The sequence below is a fragment of the Diceros bicornis genome, chromosome 14 (assembly GCF_020826845.1).
Source record: "Diceros bicornis minor isolate mBicDic1 chromosome 14, mDicBic1.mat.cur, whole genome shotgun sequence".
Lineage (NCBI taxonomy): Eukaryota > Metazoa > Chordata > Mammalia > Perissodactyla > Rhinocerotidae > Diceros > Diceros bicornis.
In genome coordinates this window covers 32,879,006-32,902,059 of record NC_080753.1, presented here as the reverse complement: position 1 = coordinate 32,902,059, position 23,054 = coordinate 32,879,006, and the positions used below count along the sequence as shown (strand labels likewise).

The 23,054-nt window shown below is 46.4% G+C and overlaps 2 protein-coding genes across 2 annotated transcripts in view; one reads left to right on the top strand and one right to left on the bottom strand.

The window, feature by feature from the left end:
* Positions 1 to 8,099, bottom strand: part of EHMT2 (euchromatic histone lysine methyltransferase 2) — a 37,304-nt gene extending 29,205 nt beyond the window's left edge. Inside the window, exon 1 of the mRNA XM_058554728.1 lies at positions 8,095 to 8,099. The gene's annotated coding sequence lies outside the window, so the exon portion shown is untranslated. The remainder of the gene's footprint in view (positions 1 to 8,094) is intronic.
* Positions 1 to 23,054, top strand: part of C2 (complement C2) — a 40,095-nt gene that overhangs the window by 15,467 nt on the left and 1,574 nt on the right. The window contains exons 2-14 of the mRNA XM_058554729.1: positions 12,617 to 12,696; positions 12,845 to 13,054; positions 13,670 to 13,855; positions 15,724 to 15,897; positions 15,979 to 16,077; positions 16,254 to 16,387; positions 17,507 to 17,645; positions 18,489 to 18,629; positions 19,302 to 19,391; positions 22,174 to 22,314; positions 22,439 to 22,533; positions 22,629 to 22,740; positions 22,858 to 23,023. Of these exons, the coding sequence (XP_058410712.1) occupies positions 12,651 to 12,696; positions 12,845 to 13,054; positions 13,670 to 13,855; positions 15,724 to 15,897; positions 15,979 to 16,077; positions 16,254 to 16,387; positions 17,507 to 17,645; positions 18,489 to 18,629; positions 19,302 to 19,391; positions 22,174 to 22,314; positions 22,439 to 22,533; positions 22,629 to 22,740; positions 22,858 to 23,023 (1,733 nt within the window). The 5' untranslated portion in view covers positions 12,617 to 12,650. The remainder of the gene's footprint in view (positions 1 to 12,616; positions 12,697 to 12,844; positions 13,055 to 13,669; positions 13,856 to 15,723; positions 15,898 to 15,978; positions 16,078 to 16,253; positions 16,388 to 17,506; positions 17,646 to 18,488; positions 18,630 to 19,301; positions 19,392 to 22,173; positions 22,315 to 22,438; positions 22,534 to 22,628; positions 22,741 to 22,857; positions 23,024 to 23,054) is intronic.

Genomic DNA, 23,054 nt, shown 5'->3' with positions numbered 1-23,054 from the left:
TCCTGTCTTCTCCTTCCCCACGTCTCTGCCTGCTTTTAGCCCCAGGTCTCTTGCCGGGACTATAAATGTCTCCTAACCGGTCTTCCAGCTCTTCCGATTTCTTCCACACTAATCCAGAATAATATTTTTGAAATCATATCACTTCCGTATCTAAAATGCCAATACCTAATTGCCTTACAACCTACCAATCCTGGCTCCTGAGTAGGACATGCTCTCTTCCACGGTTTCGTCTTACTGGGGGCTCCCCTTCCCTCGCCCACCCTAAAACTTCCCCAACTGCTTGTAGTTCCCTTAATGTGCTCTGGGGTTCCAGACTCGGTAGGCCTTTTATTTATTTATTTATTTATTTTTATTTATTTATTTATTTTTTTGTGAGGAAGATCAGCCCTGAGCTAACATCCGTGCTAATCCTCCTCTTTTTGCTGAGGAAGACTGGCTCTGAGCTAACATCTATTGCCAATCCTCCTCCTTTTGTTCCCCAAAGCCCCAGTAGATAGTTGTATGTCGTAGTTGCACATCCTTCTAGTTGCTGTATGTGGGACGCAGCCACAGCATGGCCGGAAAAGTGGTGCGTCCGTGCGCGCCCAGATCCGAATGTGGGCTGCCAATAGCGGAGCACGTGCACTTAACCGCTAAACCACTGGGCCGGCCCCTCGGCAGGCCTTTGCACACACGGATTGCTTTGCCTGGATTGCTGTCTCTCTTCCTTGTTAGCTAGTTGAACACTCGTCTTTTAAGTCTTATCTCCAGTTCCTCTATGGAGATTTTCTGAACCTCTGGAGAGACCTGATACCCCCTCTTTTTGTCCCTGTGAACTTTATATGCACACCTATCTCAGTATGTATCAGTCAGCATGGCTAAGTAATGCTGCAGTAACAAACAACCCTGCAATCTCAGTAGCTCAACACAGCAGTTTTATTTCTCACTAATGCTGCTTGTGGGGTCAGGGGGAGTGGTGTTAGGGGGCTCTGAGCGTCACAGTCACTCAGAAATCCAGGTTAAAGGAAGCTCTATAGAAAGAGGGTGCTGCAAATTGTCTCACATTGCCCTGGTAATTAGCATTTCTGCCTGGAAGCAACAACATATGCGGCTTGTGCTCACATTGTGTTGGCAAACAAGCCGTGTGGCTATGCCTAACTTCAAGAGCACTGAGAAATTCGATCTTAACTGTGTGCCTGGAAGGCAGAGAACGGCAAGATTGGTGAACAGCCTCAATGACTCCCACAGCTTGGGGCAGTGCTGACCGGCTTACATATCTCTCTCTCACTGGACCCTGGGGGATGCCAAACGTGTCACAGGGTCCCCCCACTTGAGCAGCTTGTGCTCCAGAAGTGCGCAGATACCAGTAAATTGATGGATCATAATTCTGCATGTTAATGTTACAGTCCAGGTTTGGCTGGGGAGTTGGTGGCAGGGAGCCCAGGAAAGAAGAGCAATGGATTATATAAGAGGACGGGAAAGGGATTGTCTTAATTTGAGTGTCCCCGAAAGCAGAGACTGTGATATAGGTATAGGTGGTTAATTTAGGTAATTCCAGAAAGCAGAAGTGAGGCCGCAGGAAGTGTGAGATCGTGAAGGAGGAAAAGTCAATTTAAGAGACAGTGGCGTTACCATTGTGTGCGGTGGGGATTCGATTCCACCGGGACCTTTTGAGCAGAGAAACAGAATGTCTGCAGAAATTGTCCACCTGGATGACAGGAAGCAGAAGCATCTATCCACCAGTTTTCACGCTCTGATTGATTGCAGGTTGACTCTGGGGTGTTAGTTCCCCCACCTTTCCCACTGCGCTTGCCCACTGGGCACCGATGCTCTGGAGAAGGCCCAGGTTGGGATGATTTAGCACAAGGTGAGTCTGAGCTCCCAAAGAACCATCCACCTCAGCCACAGCTGAAATCAGAGGTAGGCAGAGACGCAGGGCACAAGAAGTGGCTACTACAGGGGCCTAATGTTTACTGAGTAACTTCCTGCCAGCTGCTGTGCTAGGTGCTAATTTATCTACCTTACCTCATTTAGTACAGCGACGCTAAGAGGTAGGTTTTGTGGTAGTTTATAGAAAGATAGTAACATGTCATCTACGGAGGGATAACAGATGGCTCTGACAGGGTGGCTTTACCTTTATGTGGTCATATTTCAAAAGATCTGATTCTTGGCTTTGTGAACTCAGAAATGGGATTTTAAAAATACAGATATGACTGGGCTCCAAAGAACTGACTCATCTTAACAAAGTTCACGAAAGACTAATGTGTAAATGGCTCATTTATTAATTTCAGTGGTAGATGTAACTTGCAAGATGATTCAATACTTATGTTCTCTGAGTTTTATCATTGATTCATTTGGTATTTTTGACAGTGCCTATTATGTGCCAGGGTCTTGATGTCATGTCTAGTCTTTTTATTTGTTTGTTTAATCTTAGCCACTTAATGGCCAAAGTGAGTTAAAATATTTTATTTTTTAACTTGCTATTATGGAAATTTTAAAATGTACACAAAAGTAGGGAGAATAGTAGATAGAACTCCCATGTACAGATCTCTCAGCTTCAACAGTTTTCAACAGTCTGCGAGCCTTGCTTCATCTGGCTCCATCTTAAACTATCGATGGATCAAAGAAGAAATCACAAGGGAAATTAGAAAATACTTAGAGACAAATGAAAATTAGAACACTAGAGAATATTAAAGCAAATGCCAGACATTATATCTGTCTGTAAATATTGCTGCTTGTATACCTAACATCAAAAAATTGTAAAACGATATCACCACAATACATGAACACACCTAAGAAAATTAACCACAATCCATAACATCATTTGCTATGTGGTCTATGTTCAAATTTTTCTAATTGTCTCAGAAATGTTTTTTTTACAGTTGGTTTCTTAGAATCAGGATCCAAGCAAGGGCCACACATTGCATTTGGTCAATATGACTCTTAATTCATTCAATCTGTAACAATTCCTCTTGCATCTTTTCATGACAATTATTTGTAGAAGAAGCCAGACCCTTTATTCTGTTTTTCTGTATATTTTAAAAATAGAAATAAAATTAGAAATCAGAGAACGATTAAACATTTTATACATTTATAATTCAAAAGAGGCATTTCATTTGGGAAAAGCTGAAAAGTGGAAAAGAAATATTTTAAAAGAAGTGGAAGATTTAAACTTTTACATAAAAAATTTATGAGGGCCAGCCCAGTGGCTTAGTGGTTAAGTTTGGTGTGCTTTGCTTCAGCAGCCCGGGTTCAGTTCCTGGGCGCAGACCTACACCACTTGACTGTTAGTGGCCATGCTGTGGCGGTGGCCCACATGAAAAAAAACGAGAAAAAGGGGAATATTGGCAACAGATGCTAGCTCAGGGCGAATCTTCCTCAGCAAAAAAAAAAAATTATAATGAAATTTCATTTTAAAATTAAATTGTGGGAAAATGTTGGGAAATGACTGGGAAAGGCATGAGAAAGCCTTCTGAGGATGGGAAAGTTTCCATATCTTGATCTGGGTTGTGGTTACTCAGGTGACAACCTACATAATAAGTCAATGAGCTGTACACATAAGATTTGTGCACTTTGGGGCCCACCCCATGGTGTAGCGGTTAAGTGCGTGCGCTCTGCTGCTGATGGCCTGGGTTTGGATCCCGGGCGTGCACCGACACACTGCTTGTCAAGCCATGCTGTGGTGGTGTCCCATATAAAGTGGAGGAAGATGGGCATGGATGTTAGCCCAGGGCCAGTCTCCCTCGGCAAAAAACGAGGAGGATTGGCATGGATGTTAGCTCAGGGCTGATATTCCTCAAAAAAAAAAAAAAGATTTGTGCACTTTAATGTATGTGTGTTATATCTTAATTAAAAAAAAGATAATGCGGGGCCAGCCCCGTGGCGCAAGCGGTTAAGTGCGCACGTTCTGCTGCGGCGGCCCGGGGTTCGCCGGTTCGGATCCCGGGTGCGCACCGACGCACCGCTTGTTAAGCCATGCTGTGGCGGCGTCCCATATAAAGTAGAGGAAGATGGGCATGGATGTTAGCCCAGGGCCAGTCATCCTCAGCAAAAAGAGGAGGATTGGCATGGATGTTAGCTCAGGGCTGGTCCTCCTCACCAAAAAAAAAAAAAAAAAAAAAAAGATAATGCAAGTTGATTGGTCAAAAGTGAAATGTCACATGTTATTAAAAGTAAATTTGACCATTTCTTCTAAGTTTTCCAATTTGTTGGCATACAGTTGCTCATAGTACACTTATAATCCTTTTTATTTCTGTAGAATCAGGAGTAATGTCTCTACTTTCATTTCTGATTTTAGTAATTTGAGTCTTCTCTCTTTTTTTTTCTTAGTACCTCTAGCTAAATGTTTGTCAATTTTATTGATCTTTTCAAAGAACTAACTTTTGGTTTCATTGATTTTATCTATGTTTTTCTATTCTCTATTTCATTTATCTCTGCTCTGATCTTTATTATTTCCTTCCTTCTGCTACCTTTGGGTTTAGTTTGTTCTTCTTTTTCTAGTTTCTTATGTTGTAGAGTAAGTTGTTGATTTGAGATCTTTTTTAACATAAGCATTTATAGCTATAAATTTCCCCCTTAGCGCTGCTTTCACTGCATCCCATAAGTGTTGGTATGTTGTGTTTTTGTTTTCATTTGTCTCTAAGTATTTTCTAATTTCCTTTGTGATGTCTTCTTTGATCCATTGATTGTTTAAGAGAATATTGTTTAATTTCCATAAATTTGTGAGTTTTCCAGTTTTACTTCTGTTGTTGATTTCTAATTTTATCCAGTTGTGGTTGGAGAAGATATTTTGTATGATATTTATCTTTTTAAATCTATTGAGACATAATTTGTGGCCTAACATACGGTCTATCCTAGAAAATGTCCCATGTGTGCTTGAGAAGAATGTGTATGCTGTTGTTGTTGGGTGGAGTGTTCTGTATATGTCTGTTAAATCTATTTGGTTTATTGTGTTAAGTCCTCTATTTCTTTATCTTTTATCTGATTGTTCTATCCATTATTAAGAATAGGGCATTGAAGTCTCCAACTATTATTGTAGAGCTGTCTATTTCTCCCTTCAATCTGTCAGTTTTTGCTTCGTATATTTTTCTGGTCCGTTATTAGGTGCATAAATGTTTATAATTGTTACATCTTCTTAATGTATTGAACCTTGTGTTAATATATAATGTCCTCTTGGTCTCTTGCAACCTTTTTGACTTATAGTCTATTTTGTCTGATATTAGTATAGCAACCCCTGCTTACTTTTGGCTACCATTTGCATGGAATATCGTTTTTCATCCTTTCACTTTCAACTTGTTTGTGTCTTTGGGTCTAAAGTGAGTCTCTTGTAGATAGCATATAGTCGGATCATGTGTTTTTATCCATTTTACCAATCTCTGTCTTTTGATTGGAGAGTTTAATCCATTTACCTTTAAAGTAATTACTGATAAGGAGGGGCTTACTTCTCCCATCATGCTATTTGTTTTCTATATGCCTTATAGCTTTCTCATACCACATTTCCTGCATTTCTGTCTTCTTTTTTATTTGGTTGGTTTTTTATAGTGAAACGTTTAAATTCTTTCCTTATTTCCTTTTGTGTATATTCTATAGCTATTTTCTTTGTGGTTACCATGGAGATTTCACTTAACATCCTAAAGTTATCTCTAATTTGATTTTATACCAGCTTAACTTCAATAACATACAAAAACTCTGCTCCTTTACAACTCTGTCCCCATTCCTTTCAGTTGTTGATGTCACAACATTATGAATGTATTTAATACCACTGAACTGTACATTTGCAAATGGTTAAGATGATAAATTTTATTTTATTTAAGTGTGTCTTACCATAATAAAAAAATCTTTTAAAACAGATTTGATATTATTGATTTTTTAAAAGGTGTGATAATTGTATTATGGTTGTGTTTTCAAAAAGGAGTCCTTACCTTGTAGAGACATATACTGATGTATATTTAGAGACGAAATGTAATATGATGTCTTGGATTGTTTAAAAATAATCTTGGGGCCGGCCCCATGGCTTAGCGGTTAAGTGCGTGCACTCTGCTACTGGCGGCCTGGGTTCGGATCCCGGGCACGCACCGATGCACCGCTTCTCCGGCCATGCTGAGGCCGCGTCCCACGTACAGCAACTAGAAGGATGTGCAGCTATGGCATACAACTATCTACTGGGGCTTTAGGGGGAAAAAAAAAAGGAGGAGGATTGGCAATAGATGTTAGCTCAAAGCTGGTCTTCCTCAGCAAAAAGAGGAGGATTAGCACGGATTCTAGCTCAGGGCTGATCTTCCTCACACACACACACACACACACACACACACACACACACACAAATAAAAATAATAATCCTGGAAGGAGTGGGTGGGCACACAGAGATGAACCAGCGTTGTCCTTATCTTGATGACTGCTAAAGCTGGATGATAGGAACATGGAAGTTCATTATACCATTCTCTCTACTTTTGCATATGTTTGAAGTTTTACAAAATAAAACTTAGTCTGCAGAGAGATTGCATCGGGGTCTCTTGTTTGTAGTCCAGCAGGGTGGTTCTTTAGGTGTGTTAGAACATTTAGGCAGATATTCAAGCCACTTTTTCCTGTAAAAAGCTATTATAGGGCTTCTAATTGGGACACTGAGGATACAAAGGAGGTGCTGACTCGCCCAGAGACCTCCTGCGAGTGTCTTCCTGCCTGGTTCCAGAGCTTTCTCTTTGGCTCCTTATACTTCCCTCTACCTATATGAATAGGTAGCATTCATACCCAGTGAAAAGCGCTGAGAGTAATAAAGGGGATTTAGAGAAAAGTAAATCTCTCTCCTTGCCCCGCATCCCACTTTCCAGTCCCCAGTTCTCCCCAGGGGCAGCCGTCCTATTCCGTTTCTTGTATACCTTTCCAGAGAAATTGTACACTTATAAAGAACATATGTAACTACATCTTCTTTTTTCTCTTTTTTGCATAAATGGTGACATCCCATACACACAGTTTTGAATGTCTGCTTAGTTAAAAAGTGTATTTTATATTACGTATAATATCTTGAGACATTCTACTTTATACCTACAGATAAACCTTAAGCTTTCAGAGGCTCCGTAGTATTCCACTGTCCAAACCACAATGTGCTGTGTATTGGTCTTCTGTTAGTGGACTTGGATATTTCTAAACTTTTGCTCTTGGTAACAATGAATGCTGCAGTGAATATCTTTGTACATCACCCTTCCACACCTGTAGGGGAATAGATCATCTCATTTTGATAGTCCTAATTTAATTCTCAGAGGTAACCTTAGGGGGAGTGTATTTTGCTGTTGGCTCCCTGAGTGGCAGATGACGAAATAGGATGAGTAAGGTTATGAAACAACTAACAAATTTGCCAAGCTGAACCAGAGATTTCTGGCTGTCTTTAGTCAAAGCCTGAATTCCTTCCACCACCCCAGGGCTAGGGCCAGAGATGCAGGCCAGAGGAGTTTTGCTGGAGTATGACCTTTTGTTTGAGTCTAGTAGGAAATCAAGGCAAGAATGTACGTCCCTTCTACCCTGAAAGTTCTCTCCTGCCCCTTGGCAGCATTGGGGGGTGGGGGCAGGAGGCTGCCACTCCTTAAACCCTAGGGCTGTCCTTTTGATGGAAGGGAGCTGGTATCCAGCAGAGGGAAGGAGATGGATCATCCCCCCCACTCCCCAGGATACAGAGGAAAACATTAGAGAGGCATTTTGAATGAAAGGGCAGAAGAGGGGCAGTTGGGTTCTCTCTCCCACCAAAGCCAAGTCCAGATATAGGGGGTGGGGATGGTGAGGGAGGGAGCCTGGGAGTTTACAGCTGGAGGCCCTCCTCCCCTTGCCCTTTTCCAACTGACCCCTAAGTACATGAGCCGTGGTCACCACACTCTCGTCTGGGCTACACAGGGCAGCCTGCCTCACAGGTAGCAAGAAGTTGGGGAGGGAGGGTGATGCACTACTGGCACTCAGGACTGTGGAGACCCCAGAGAGATGGGATGGACAGGGGTGAGGTAGGGGCTGTGGTGTGGACAGATGGACATCCTGGCACACCCCAGGCCTGGCTGTTCCCAGAGGCTGAGTTTCCATCCAAAAGAGATGTGGCCCTTTACAGGAGGTCAGGGACAGGCCTTCTGTTTCTTGGGAGGTCCCCACTCCACCCTTGATGCCTTGCTTAATTCTCAGGAATTGTTTGTGCAGTGGATGGGTGAGGAGATGAGATTAGGTGTCCTGACCCAGAGTCTGGGCCTGCAGGTTGGGGTCCAGGAGACTGGAGGAGCCTGGGGATGAGAGAGAAGCCAGGGGCTGAGTATAAACCTTTTCTGAGGCTCTAAGGGTTATTTATGTAAAGGTTTCTCAAGGTTACAGTTGGGTAATCAGTTCAAAATAAGTAGGTCAGTGCATGGTGGGATGGCGGATGGTGTGTGTACCTAATGCCCTCACAGTGGGCTGTGTTAGAGGAAGCGGGTGGGGTCTGACCCAATGTAAATACTTTTATTAAAAATGAAACGGAAGGAATAGAAACCAAAGGCACTTTTGTTGCTGATCTAAAGGATGCTGTTTACTTGGGATGACAACAGGACTGGGGAGGGGGTTGACCTTAACCTTACTCATGGAGCTCATTGTTTCAACAAAAGCTCCTGGGATCCTTCCTCCGGGGATGTTGAGATAAGCACACAAATAACTAGAAGGCAGTAAATCCCGTGGACAGGTCCTGTAGGAATCTGGTGGAGGATGGGTAGGAATCTGGAGGAGGATGGAAGACGGAGAAAGCTTCCCAGAGGATAAGGGATTTGAAAAGAATGGAGAAGAAGGTGTTACAAGAGAGGGGGTAACAAGAGGCAAGCGCCTAGGGGAGAGAGGGCTTGGGAAGGCGCAATGCTAGTGGGTGGCGGTGGGACTGGGACTGAGGGAAGTTCAGGGAGCTCAGAAGAGCCACCTCAGAGAAGATGTTAGCAAGAGGCACTAAAGCATAGGGGCTAAGAGTGTAGACTCAGGAGCCATGCTGCCTGGGTTTGAATCCCAGCTCTGCCTCTGAGTACCTGTGTGCATCAGGGGCAAGTCATTTAACATTTCTGTGCCTCAGTTTCCTTGTCTATAAAGTAGGGGTAATGATAAAACCTGTGTCGTGGCTTGTTGTGAGAATTAAGTGAGTTCCTACATATAAAAGGTTTAGGATAGTGTCTGGCACATAGCAGGTCCTGTCAACATGAAGTCTTCTTCCCCCAGAAGCAGCCCCTGAGACAAGGGTTCAAATGCAAATAGTGCATTTGGGAGGGGGTACCAGGAAAAGTGGGCGGAGGGAGTGGGAAAGTGGCATAGGGAAGGAAGACAGCCAATAAAGGATGTGTTATCAAGTGAATTTACCATTGTGGGTGAGTGGAGATGAGGCCCGCTGAGGAGGCCTGGTGTGGTGCAGAACACACATGTCAGAGTTCTGCCATGGTGGGGAGCGGGGGAGCTCTCTGGTGTCTCTTCTTACAATGACATTAGTCCTATTGGATCAGGACCCATCCTTATGACCTCATTTAACCTTAATTACCTCTTTGTAGGCTTTATCATTTCCGAATATAGTCGCATTGCAGGTTAGGGCTTCACATACGAATTTTGGGGGGATGCAATTCAGTCCGTAGCAGTGCCTTTTTATTTTTTTGGGGTTGATGAAGATTAGCTCTGAGCTAACATCTGTTGCCAATCCCTCTCTTTTTGCTGAGGAAGAATGGCCCCTGGGCTAACATCCATGCCCATCTTCCTGTACTTTATATGGGACGCCCCCACAGCACGGCTTGACAAGCGGTGCATCGGTCCACGCCCAGGATCCGAACCTGTGAACCCCGGGCTGCTGAGACAGAGCGTGCGCACTTAACCCGCTGTGCCACTGGGCCGGCCCCCATAGCAGTGCCTTAAAGAGGTGTCTAAAATTCAGTGGCTTAAGTATTCAGTCAGATGAGGATTCATTATACCCTGGTAACAACCGCCAAATCTCAGTTGCCATAGTAGTTTGCAAAATATGACCATAAGGGGCTGGCCCGGTGGCGTAGGGGTTAAGTTTGCACGTTCCACTTTGGTGGCGTCTGGGTCAGATCCTGGGTGTGAACCTACTCACCACTCGTCAAGCTGTGCTGAGGTGTCACCCATATAGAAGAACTAGAAGGGCCTACAATTAGGATATAAAACTATGTACTGGGGCTTTGGAGAGGAAAAAAAAAAAAAAAGAGGAAGATTGGCGGCAGATGTTAGCTCAGGGCCAATCTTCCTCAAAAAAAAAAAAAAGAAAGAAAAGAAAATATGGCCATAAGTCTCTCCTTTTCTGGTGTGCCTTCATGCCTCTTTGCAATTGACTTTGTCACTCTTCCCATCAAGAGGTAAACTTTCCCCCACTCTTAAATCTGGGCTGTCCTTGTGATTTGCTGTGACCAGTAGAACATGGTGGAAATGATGTTATGTGACTACCAAGGATAGGCCTCAAGAGACCTTGCAGCTTATGCTTTGGCTCTCTTGGAATGCTGTCCTGAGACTGCCATGCCATGGGTGGCTAGGGATGACAGACCGTCTGTCCCACTGTTGCCGCTGAACTCAGCCCGCAGCTGACTGCAGATACATGAGTGAGCACAGGCAAGACCAGCAGAAGAACCACCTGGCCAACCCACAGAATCATGAGAAAGAATAAATCATCTTCTTAAGCCCCTAAATTTTGGGTGGTATTTTTTTTTCCTGCAGCAGTGGTAATGCAGTGGATTAAAACAACGAAGGTTTAGCTTTTGCTTGTTTTATGTATCTGAGGGTCAGCAGAGCTTCTGCTTTTGGTATCTCCCAGGGATCTAGGCTGATGAGCAGCCATCATCTCAGATGTTGCCATACAGAAGGAAAGAGAGCATGGTGAAGACTGCATTGGCTCATAAAGCCGTATACACGTCATGGATACTCACGTTTCATTGGCCAAAGCAAGTGGATGGGGAAGTTCAGTCCTACTATGTGACTGAAAGGAGATAAAGCGAGCATATTCGTGAACATCTCTAATGCCCACCACCCTTAAGGTAGTTTATTTCTCTTTTGTAACAATCTGAGTAGGTGGGCAGGGCTGGTATTGCAACGCAGTGTCAGGGACTCAGGCTCTTCTGTTTGCTCTGTCATCCCCAGGATATTGCTCTCGAATCACCATCAGATTTATATTCCAGCTCATGGGAAGTGGAGGGCATCCTCCTCTTTTATTTTAGGGGTATAACTTGGAAGTGACACACATCAGTTCTACTCATATTGGCCAGAACCACATCACCTGGCCACCAGTTGCAAGGGAAGCTGGGAAATGTAGTCTTTAGCTGGGTGACTGTGTATCCTGCTAAACATCTCTTACTGAAGAAGGAGGGAGAACAGATACTGGGTGCGGGGGAGGCACCAGCAGTTCTGCCACAGCAGCAGTTTTGGGACCCCAACACCAAGGGTGTCATGGTCTTCCTGCATTCAGTCAGTCCTGTCCCAGGTGAGCCACACTTTGTGCATGTGTGTTTCTGAGAAGTTATTTGTAAACCACAAGAGTTTTTACAAACTTAAATGATCACTTCAGAGATGTTTCATCTTCTTCTTCTTCTTTTTTTTTTTTTGCTGAGGAAGATTCGCCCTGAGCTAACATCTGTTGCCAATCTTCTTCTTTTTGCTTGAGGAACATTTGCCCTGAGCTAACATCTGTGCCAATCTTCCTCTATTTTGTATATGGGTCACCACCACAGCATGGCTACTGACGAGTGCTGTAGGTCTGAGCCCGGAAACTGAACCTGGGCAGCCGAAGTGGAGTGTACCGAACTTAACTGCTAGGCCACAGGGCCAGCTCCTGTTTCATCTTCATTTTTGATTAATCTTATTTATCTCTATTCCACATTGTTTGACAAAGTATTAAAGAGACTTCTGTGGGATGGGAGTCTAACACCGTAGCTTAGAGTTTATTTGCTTCCTGCATTTCATACAAATGCAGGTTGTAATTTAAGGGCACATCTCAAACTCTTTGAGTAACCAACACCAAATTTATTTATTTTCTAAGTTGGGAATTACGGGACTTTCCGTAAAAATGTTCTAAACATTTTTTTCAGTCTCCAAAACTAAGTGTTGATTTAATTTTATCCCTAGATTCTCTCTGGGGAAGAGTCGCAGGGAAGAAAAAGATTGTGAATCATGCTCTGTGTCAAGAATTTCTAAGAAAATTAGTTTCAATCCCTTAGAGGTTTATGTTCAAGAAGACAATACTGTCCCAGGCTCTCAGGAAGTAAAATCCACTTGGAAAAATCCAAAAGAAAACTGAAACTTTACTTAAATAAAATGTTTTGTAATGTCTGGGATGGTTTGTGGATTTGTGTGCTTTAGACTATTCATGCAAGAGCATGTGTGCACATGTGTGTATGTGTGTGTGTGTGTGTATATGTGTGTGGGGGGTGGAGGTTGGGAGCAATACGCAAAGCCCGTAGTGGAGATCAATTCACTCTATGGATATATGGGATTAGGGAGACAAAGCAAAGGTTTCACCCGTCAGCCCAGTCCTCAATCCCTGATTAGTTTTTTCCTAACAAGAGAACACCCCCTTTGCCACTCCCTAGCTCTCCTCTGGCAGCAAATAAAGAGGCTGCTGAGCCAGCTCTGGTTTTCGGGAAGTCAGATGACCTTTTCCCTCTCCCAGCTCTCCACCTCTCCCTGCTCCTAAGGTGGACACCATGGACCCACTGATGGCTCTCCTTTGCCTGCTGCCCCTGTACCCAGGTAGGAGCAAGGGAAGGGGGATGTTGGGGTCCTGTGGGCAAGGCTGGGCCTACCCAGCTTGAGTTCCCACACAGTCTCTTTTGCTTTCCTTTTTCATCCATTTCTTCCTTCTTTTCTCCATTTCTGTGTCTTGTCCCCATGCCTGCAGGCTTGGCAGCCGCTGCTCCCTTCTGCCCTCAGAACGTGAATATCTCCGGTGGTACTTTCACCCTCAGCAATGGCTGGGCCCCTGGGAGTGTCCTCACCTACTCCTGCCCCCTGGGCCGTTATGCATACCCAACAGCAACACGGCTGTGCAAGAGCAATGGACAGTGGCAGACCCCGAGCTCCACCCGGCTGACAAAGGCGATCTGCAAACGTGAGGCTCCCCGCGGGCCTTGCTCAGGGTGCCTCGCCAGCGGCCACCCCAGAACTTCTATTTGGGAGTTGCTCAGGGTGGGGCTTAACCTGACTAGATGGTGTGATAGGGATGGCAAAGCTGAGCTGCTCTTCCAGGGGACTTTGCGAAATAGTGGGGAAACGTCACTTGCCCATAGCAAGGCATTGGAGGCAGGCTTTGATGGATAATGTGAGGTACTGAAGCCAGAGATAATTTTTAAAATTCTTAACAATTGACTGCATGGTATGATCGTTCAGAAGGGATGCTGAATGCTCCTGGAGTCCCCTGTTGTGCCATGGGTTACCCTTTTACTTACCCACTCATGGGACATCTGAGGACCCCAGGGGAGGGATGGGGTGGCCATGGCCCTCAAGGCATTGAGATAAGTGGCTATTTATTGGTCTGTTAGGTCGAATTGTGTGAGATTGCCAATATTCAACCAATTGCCAAAAGCAGCAATTTCACGTGCATCAACATAGTATTTTGACAACCGGTTGGGTACTCTGATGCATCCAAGCTGAACATCACCCACCTGACACCCAGCCCAGATATTATCCATCCATCCCAAACTCTCATTTCCTTCTCTCCTTCCAGCTGTTCGCTGCCCAGCCCCTGTTTCCTTTGAGAACGGTGTGTACACCCCACGACTGGGGTCCTACCCTGTGGGTGGCAACCTGAGCTTCGAGTGTGAGGATGGTTTCACACTACGGGGTTCCCCTGTGCGGCAGTGTCGGCCCAACGGCATGTGGGATGGGGAGACGGCTGTGTGTGACAATGGTGGTGAGTTCCCTGACCAACGGCTGCATTGGCCTGGGGGCTTCAGGGAACCTTGGAGCCAGATATGTGCCCAGGGAGCTTCTGTGCCTGGTGTTTCCTGTGCCAAAATAATATTCCTGGATTTTTGGTAAATTGAGGTCTACAGATCACACATCACAGGCCTGCAGGGAGCCTGGCCCGAGGCAGTTGGTGCTAAGCTTCAGATCCAACATAAAGGCTCCACATGCTCTGTCCAGCTTTTCCAAATGCCTCAAAGCAAGATTGGTATTCAGGCCCCATGGGCTATTGCAGGGATTATATGCTGAGTGGGAATCGAGTCTTGTGCTTAAGAGCTTTGCCTCTGGAACCAGTTTGGGTTCCAACCCCACTCAGACTTTGACAGCCTTTGGGTGGTTACTTAACCTTGTGATGCCTCGGTTTTCACATCTGTAACACAAGGATAATGAGTGCCAGCTGCATGGGGTTGCCATGTGGATTAAGTGAGCTGACATTAGTGAGCACCTAGAACAGCTCTGGAATCTGATAAGCTACACATACACTTCCGTCACATTTATTACTGCCCCTGAGAATGGTGAGGGGCTCTGCTTGACAGAGTGGGGCTCCCAGGGTTCCCTGAAGCCACATTGCCTGTCGGTTTTTGGGAGCTTCCTGGATCAGAGTTCTGAGCACATAAGGCAGAAGACACAGAGTCCACAAGATGGCAGGACCACACCCTCACCCGGAGGCCAGCCGTCCGCTCCCTATTCATGCCCTGGACTCTTTGCCAAATAGCCATTTATTCAAGCATAAATATAATTTATTTGAAAATTATAAGGTAGGTAATTATACGTAGGTTATAGGTAGGTAGGTAAAATTAAAGGTAGATAATCTATCTACAAAAGTGGACAAATCTTAAGTATTCAGCTCGGTGAATTTTTACACCTGCGTCCACCCGTGCAATCACCACCCAAGATAGAGAACACGTCCAACATCGCAGGAGGCTCCCTGCCGTTCCCTCCACAGGGTAACCACGCTTCTGACTTCTGTCTCCACAGATTCCTTTAGCCTGTTCTTACACCTCATACAAACGGAATCACATAGAATGTGCTCTTTTTCTCCTGGCTCCCTTTATTCAACATTCCGCCTGTGAGATTTATCCATGTTGTCCAGTGTATCAGCAGTTTGGTATTTTTTGCTGCTGTGTGGTTCCATTATATAAATATATGACAATTTATTTATGCATTCTCCTGTTGATGGGCTTTCAGGTTATTTCCAGTTTGGGGCTATTCTGAGTAAAGCTCTATGAACGTTCTTGTATATGATTTTTGGTCCACATATGCACTTGTTTCTCTTGAGCATAGTGTCTAAGAGGGAATTATTGGGTCACAAGTGGGCATATGTTTAGTTTTAGTAGGGGCTGGCAAACAGTTTCACTGACTGACACTCTAGCAATGTCACAGAGCTCCGGTTTTCCCACAGCCTCTCTAACACTTGGAAATACCCCTCTTTTTAGTTTTTGCCATTCTGGCGGTGTGTCGTGATGACTCATTGTGGTTTATGAAGTGCATAAATTCTCTGTGGAGATGTACGGCTCCTCAGGCAGCATCTTCCCTGGGGCTCTGGGATGGATGCAGACGGAGTCCCTTGGTTGAGATTGGGATGTGTTAGTTGGCAACTGAGGCCACTGGGTTCTAAACATTTTGCCCTACTTCAGGTTTTCCATCCACACCTCAGGGAAGCACAGTTGTGGTATCTCCCAAGGTAGAGGCCAAGGGGCCCCCAGAGACTCTGAGGGTCTGGAGAGGAGGAAGAGCCTGGAGGGACAGGGTGGTTGAACAGAGCCTGAGGAGGTGAGTCCCTGCTCATCTCTGTCTTCCTTTGTTCACTCGCAGCCAATTACTGCCCTAACCCGGGCATTTCCGTGGGTGTGGTACGGACAGGGTCCCGCTTTGGCCTTGGGGACAAGGTCAGATATCGCTGCTCATCGAATCTGGTGCTGACAGGGTCTTCGGAGCGGGAATGCCTGGACAATGGGGTTTGGAGTGGGACAGAGCCCATCTGCCGCCGTGAGTAGCCACCCTGACCCTCCCAAGACTCCTGGGCACCCCCACCCTGGCCCTGGCTGACCCTGGTGGCTCTTCCCCCAGAGCCCTACTCTTACGACTTTCCCGAGGATGTGGCCCCCGCCCTGGGCACCTCCTTGTCCCACCTGCTGGGAGCTACCAATCCCACCCAGAAGAAGAATGGTGAGTGCTTGAGGTGGGGGCAGCAGTGTGCTGGGCCTGGGCCGGAGCAGGGGAATCTCAAGTGGGCTCAATGGGGCTGAGCTGACTGGAGGGGAGGCAAGGAGGCCTGACTCCCCCTGGCAAGCAAGCAGGTAGAAGGTGGAGATCTGAATCTTCCCCTTCCACATTTCTCCCAGAAATTGTGGGCCGCAAGATCCAAATCCAGCGCTCAGGTCACCTGAACCTCTACCTGCTCCTGGATGCCTCTCAGAGTGTGTTGGAAAAAGACTTTGCCGTCTTCAAGGACAGCGCCACCCTCATGGTGGACAGGGTCAGAAAATAGGAGCCTACGTCAAAGGAGGCCTTGCTGCGCCCACTGTCTCTCTTTGTCTCCTTCTTTTCCTCAGAATCCCACTGACAGCCCACCTTGTCCAAGAAGTCTTCCGAGATTACATGCATGCCATGCAGGAGTCATGGATTGAATTTATAGGATCATATTTTTCATTCCACAAACACTGCTGGGGCGCCTACTCCATGTCAGACATTGTACTGGGTGCTGGGTGCTGGGGAACACCAAAGATGAACATAACTGAGATTCTACTTTCCAGGAACTCATCTTCTAGAACAGTGGTCTCCACAGAGGGGTACACAAAATAATCCACTGGGGTATGACAGAAAAATACTGGCATCCTTGTTGCATAATTTAAATTTAAATTAAGCTAATAACAATATTTAATAATTTCCTTTAAAATTTTCAGTAATTTTTATATGTTTAAAAATGTGTGTAATATATTTGAATAGTGATACACTTTATAAATATGAGTACACTTCATAAATGGATATACCTAATATTGGGGTATGTACTCAAAATGGTTTTACTGACGGACTAAACCAACAGAAGAGTTTGGAAGCCACTGGTTTAGATTCCTTGTCAATGCTTTGCTTGGTAATTATGCTTTTCACAATAGTTTATTTAGATATATGTTTTTCTTCCCAGCTACATTTTAAAGAAGAAAGTTTTTGGGCTGCTTAGGGCCTCTCTTAGGACTTAATGTTACATAACTCACTAAGCTGTGACGTTGCAAAGGACGACAGTTCGAGAAGTGACTCAGAGTTGTGCTGACAGGTTCAAATTCTACCTCCACCTCTTGCCAGTGGTGTGATCTGGGGCAAGGTAACAAGCCTCTATTTCCTCATCTATAAAATGGGGACCATCAGGCTCCCCTCAGAGTTGATGTGAGGAGTAAATGAGGAGGAAACCTGTCAAAGAGAACGTCAGTTTCCTGGCTTCTTCCCAGCAGCAGTTTCCTAGTGAGTGTCTACCCGTGGACTTTGCCTCTGTCAGTCTTGGCCAGGCTCTCCGCCTCCTCCAGCGCCCTTTGCTTGCTCTCTTACCATCTTCTCTTCGGTTTCGGGGCCCCTCAGGCTCCCTTTCACTTGCCCTTCACAGATCTTCAGCTTTGAGGTCAATGTTAGTGTCGCCATCATCACCTTTGCATCAAAGCCCCGAATCGTCATGTCTGTCCTGAACCACAACTCCCGGGATGTGACAGAAGTGATCAACAGTCTGGAAAACATCCACCATAAAGGTATGGGTGTCATCAAATGAAGGTGATGGGAGAGGGAGCAGATGAGCTCTCGGTGCCTGCAGACAGATTCTGGACAAGCCAGGGAGAGAGCAAGGCCTCTTGGTGGTATTCAAGTCTCAGGGCTCTGGGGCTCTGGCTCCTCAGGTGGGGGCATCTTCCGAGTCTAGTTTCATCATGGGGAAGTCCCAGCTCCCACCAACTCCTGGCTTAGTCTAATGTGCTCCGTGTCCAAATGCATCGTGCAGGTCTTCGGCTCCTTCCTGATGCCAGAACCACATGATCTGGTTTTCGTGGCTCAACACTGTAGTCTCCCCATGTCTTTTTTTTTTTTTTTTAAAGATGTATTTATTTATTTTCCCCCCAAAGCCCCAGTAGATAGTTGTATGTCATAGCTGCACATTCTTCTAGTTGCTGTATGTGGGATGCGGCCTCAGCATGGCCGGAGAAGCGGTGCGTCGGTGCGCGCCCGGGATCCGAACCCGGGCCGCCAGCAGCGCAGCGCACGCTCTTAACCGCTAAGCCACAGGGCCGGCCCTCCCCATGTCTTATAAAACTAGCTGGGTGGTAGGTAGCAGATGGCTAACCCAAGTTCTTTGGAAACCTCATCTTTGAATCTTGGGACTTTAGAGTGGCCTTGGATTGCGGTTATGCAATGGACATTTCTAAGGGAAATGGCTTTTAATGTTTGAACAGGCAGTGATGCCAAATCTCTATCTGGATATCAAAGGTCTGAGTTTGTCAAACTAGTTGATAAATGCATTTCCAATGGTTGGGGGAATAAAATGATTCCCTTCTCCTAGGTGGGAAGTTTCTAAGAGGGTCTTTCCTCTTTGCATATTCCAGACCATGAAAATGGAACTGGGACCAACATCTACGAGGCCCTAAATAGTGTCTACCTCATGATGAATAACCAAATGCAACGCCTTGGTATGAACACGGTAGCCTGGCAGGAAATCCGACACGCCATCATTCTTCTGACAGATGGTGGGTATCGTCGTCTCTGTGACTGAGTCTGGCACAATGGACGGAGCACCAATACAGGGTCAGAAGACCTACATTCTGGTTCTCCCTCTGTCATTTTGGGCCTCAGTTTCTTATTTATAAAGTAGAAATAGTGTTGATGATGCTGAAGGTAATGACAACCACAACAACAATGCTAATGATAGCTTCCCTCCTTTCCTTACACAATTTTTATGGAGAGCAATTTAAGTAGTTTGTGTAAAAGTGCTTTGTGATTATAAGTGTTAGTTATTGTTGCTACCTGGGAGGTCACCTAGATGGAGATGCATAGCTCCGGAGCAGAGACGTCAGGTGCGTGGATGGAAGGGCGGCCTGTGCGGTGGACCTGGGCTCTGTCATTTCTCTCTTGATTTTGGCCAAATTACATAGCCCCTCCATAACTCAGCTTTCTTGTCTATAAAATGAGGATACCCACACTGCCTCAGATTTCATGAGAATTAAATGAGATAAAGTATATGAACCTCCTAGCCCAGTGCCTGGAATGTAGAGAATTTCAGTAAATAACGTATCTTGAAACTCTTATGGTAAGTGTAAGTGTTGAGGTTCCCAGGATGAATGCCTCCCCACTCCTCCAGAGCTGTGGGGAATCCTGATATATCCACCAAGAAGGACAATTCTTTTCCTTCCCTGTTCTAGGAAAGTCCAACATGGGGGGTTCTCCCAAGCTGGCTGTGGACAATATCAATGAGATCTTGAACATCAAGCAGAAGAGGAACGACTATCTAGGTGAGCCTCTGCCCTTGCCCCCCACCTGTGCTGTCCCTGCAGGGGGCACGAGCCCTGAAGGCAGGGGTTCCAGCATCTTGGCTTTATTTCTAGTGAGACCTCGGGCTGCGTCGTTCTATATAAAGGCAGCCAAGTGTCACGTTGAAGAGTCTGGAGTCAAACTGCCCATGGTTTCAACCTTGGTTTCATCTTCAATCGGCTGTGGCCGTGGGCAGCTTCTTCATTTGTAAGAGGGGGAGAGTGTTAGGATCTGCCTCACAGGTCGAGATGCTCAGACATTGCCTGGCTTAGAGAAACACAGTGTATGTTAGCGGCCACCATCATCATCATGGTCATCGTTATCCACCATCTTATATTCCACAAACCTCTCTGGGGAAAAAAAGGCCTGGCTTCCTTGTAGGGACTGGCCCTGGCATTTCCTCTTTTAGCAGTACAGGTAACTAAGTAAGGCTTTGGCACTTGCACCTCTAACAGAACAATTCCTCAGGTTCAGACTAAACACAAATTGTGCTGATCTTTGACCAGAAAAGAATTTTGGAGAGAAGTGCTTCAGATAAGAGGGGGCAGTTGGTTTGTGTGTTTGTTATTTTGAGGAAGATTGGCCCCGCGCTAACATCTGTTGCCAATCTTCCTCTTTTTTCCTTTTTCTCCCCAAAGCTCCAGTACATAGTTGTGTAGCATAGTTGTAGCGTTGTAGCTCTTCTATGTGAGATGCCGCCTCAGCATGGCTTGATGAGTGGTGAGTAGGTCCATGCCCAGGATCCGAACCGGCGAACGCTGGGCCGCCAAAGCGGAACGCGCGAACTTAACCTCTGTGCCACCGGGCTGGGGGGGCAGTTGGTTTCAAGCCCTAAGTTTCACTTTGCGCTGGGTCTTCACTGTTCTGTTCATGCTGCCCCATCCCACCTCCCCCTCAGGGGTGAGCAGATTCCTCTTTAAAACTCTGGCCTAAGGAAGGCAAAACCCTAACTCCTTAGCATCACTAGGCCGGGGTGAAATGCTGAAAAACACTTTATTGAAAAGAAGCAGGAACTAAAGAGAAAGAGTCAAAGAGAACACGCGGGGCAGGGTATTTGTCCAGCTCCCACCGAATTGCTTCGGCCTCGGCCAGTGCTAGATTGCTTCCTGAGGGAAGGCTTCTCTCTCAGTCTATCTGAGCACCTCGCTCCTTACACACAACATAGCGCCCTCTGGGAGCAAAAAAAGGGCCATGAGGGGTGCCAAGAGTGGGAGAAGACTGGACTCCATGGGCACCCCTGGCACCCACGCTAGCTCAGAGGCTGGGCACAGATGGTTGTGTGGGCCCAGGTTCTCCAGTGGGAAGAGATGGCTCCAGACCCCTCCCCCAGAGCCTACATTTTTGCAGAGGAAGACCAGATCCGAAGTTCTGCCTCCATGCTACATTCATGAGTTCTTTTTATTCATTTAGTTATTTAAAGTACTTACTGTGGGCCGGCCCAGTGGTGTAGTGGGTAAGTCTGGTGCACTCTGATTCAGCAGCCCAGGTTCACAGGTTCAGATCCCTGACGCAGACCTACACCACTCATCAGGCCATGCTTGGTGGCAACCCACATACAAAATAGAGGGGGATTGGCACGGATGTTAGCTGAGGGACAACCTTCCTCAAGCAAAAAAAGGAAGATTGGCAACAAGAGTTAGCTCAGGGCCAATCTTCCTCATAAATAAATAAGTAAGTAAGTAAGTAAGTAAGTAAGTAAGTAAGTAAGTAAGTGCCTGGCCCAGGAAAGGACACCGTTCTAAGGATACAACTGTGAATAGAAGAGACAAAAATACCTCCTTGCATAGTGATGTCATTCTGGAGGGGGCAACATATTATTTCCTAGGGCTGCTGCAACAAGTTATACAAACATGGGTGGCTTAAAGCAACAGAAATTTATTTTCTCACGTTCAGGAGGCCAGAAGTCCAAAATCAAGGTATCAGCATGGCCATGCTCCCTCTGGAGGCTCTAGGGAAGAATCCTTCCTTGCCTCTTCCAGCCTCTGGTGGTCCCAGGCTTTTCTTGGCTTGTAGCAGGTTGACTCAGGGACTGCTGTGTCTCTGCCTCTGTATTCACATCACCTTCTTCACTGAGTATATCTCTGTGTCGTCACATGGTCTCTCTGTGTGTCTGTGTCCGATTCCCTTCTACTTATAAGGACACCAAGCATCAGATTAGGGTCTACCCTAATCCAGTATGACCTCGTCTTAACTTTATTACATCTGAAAAGACCCTATTTCCAAATAAGGTCACATTCACAGGTACCAGGTGTTAGGACTTGAACATATCCTTTTGGGGGACACATTTTATAGGCATTAAACAAGATAAATAAGGAAACCATATGGCACAGTAGACAGTGACATGTGCTAAGGTATAAAATGAAGCAGGGAGGGAATGGAAGTGTCTGGGGCACTGCAGTTTTAGACAAGGAGGCGAGGGAAGGCCTTGCTGAGATGGTGACATTTGAGTCAAGACTTAAAAAGGTAAGAAAGTGAGCCATGTGGGAAGTCGGAGGGAAGAGTGAACCAGGCAGAGGTGCAGCTCATGCAAAGGGCCTGAGGTGGGAGTGTGCCTGCAAATTTGAGGAACTTCAAGGAGGCTATGTGACTGGAAGAGAGTGAAGGGCAAGAAGTGGTAGGAAATGAGATCAGATAGGTAGCAGGGGGTGGGGGTCCAGTTCATGTAGGGCTCTGTAGGACACAAAGTGTTCCGACTTACAGTCTCCTGTTTCATGGGGTAGCCTGTCAGCCCTGAGATTCTGGTGATTTCCCTCTCTCCATCAGACATCTATGCCATTGGGGTGGGCAACCTGGATGTGGACTGGAGAGAATTGAACGAGCTGGGGTCCAAGAAGGATGGCGAGAGGCATGCGTTCATTCTGCAGGATGCAGAGGCTCTGAGCCAGGTCTTTGAGCACATGCTGGGTGAGTGAGCTTTGCCCTCTCTGGAATGGGGTGGGCAGTGAGGAGCAGCCAGGGGTCCAGGTTGGGAACCTGCTCACAGTGTTCCTCACCTGCCTCCTTCTGCATCTGCTCCTCACACCCACAGATGTCTCTCGGCTCACAGACACTATCTGTGGGGTGGGGAACATGTCAGCCAATGCTTCCGCCCAGGAGAGGACACCCTGGCATGTCACTATTAAGGTATGAGGAAGCAGGGATGGGGCTTGGATCCAGAGGTGAAAGCAGCCATGGGCCAGAGACACAGCAGTCCCTGAAGATTACCTGTCCCCCTGCAGCCCAAGAGCCAGGAGACCTGCCGGGGGGCCCTCATCTCTGACCAGTGGGTCCTGACAGCTGCTCACTGCTTCCGCCAAGCTGAGGACCGTACTCTGTGGAGGGTCAATGTGGGTAAGACAGGGCCCGCACCAGGTTCCCGACTCCATGGCCAGAGCTCCCAACCCTTGTCCCTAGCATCTGGCCTCTTCAGGAACCCTGGCCCAGCCTAATCCGCCATATTGTTCCCAGGGGATCCCAACTCCAAGTGGGGCAAAGACTTTGAGATTGAGAAGGCAGTGATCTCCTCGGGGTTCGATGTCTATGCCAAGAAGAATCAGGGAATTCCAGAGTTCTATGGGGATGACATCGCCCTGCTGAAGCTGGCCAAGAAAGTGGAGATGTCCACTCATGCCAGGTGCTGGAGTCTGGGATGGGAGGGCGCCCTC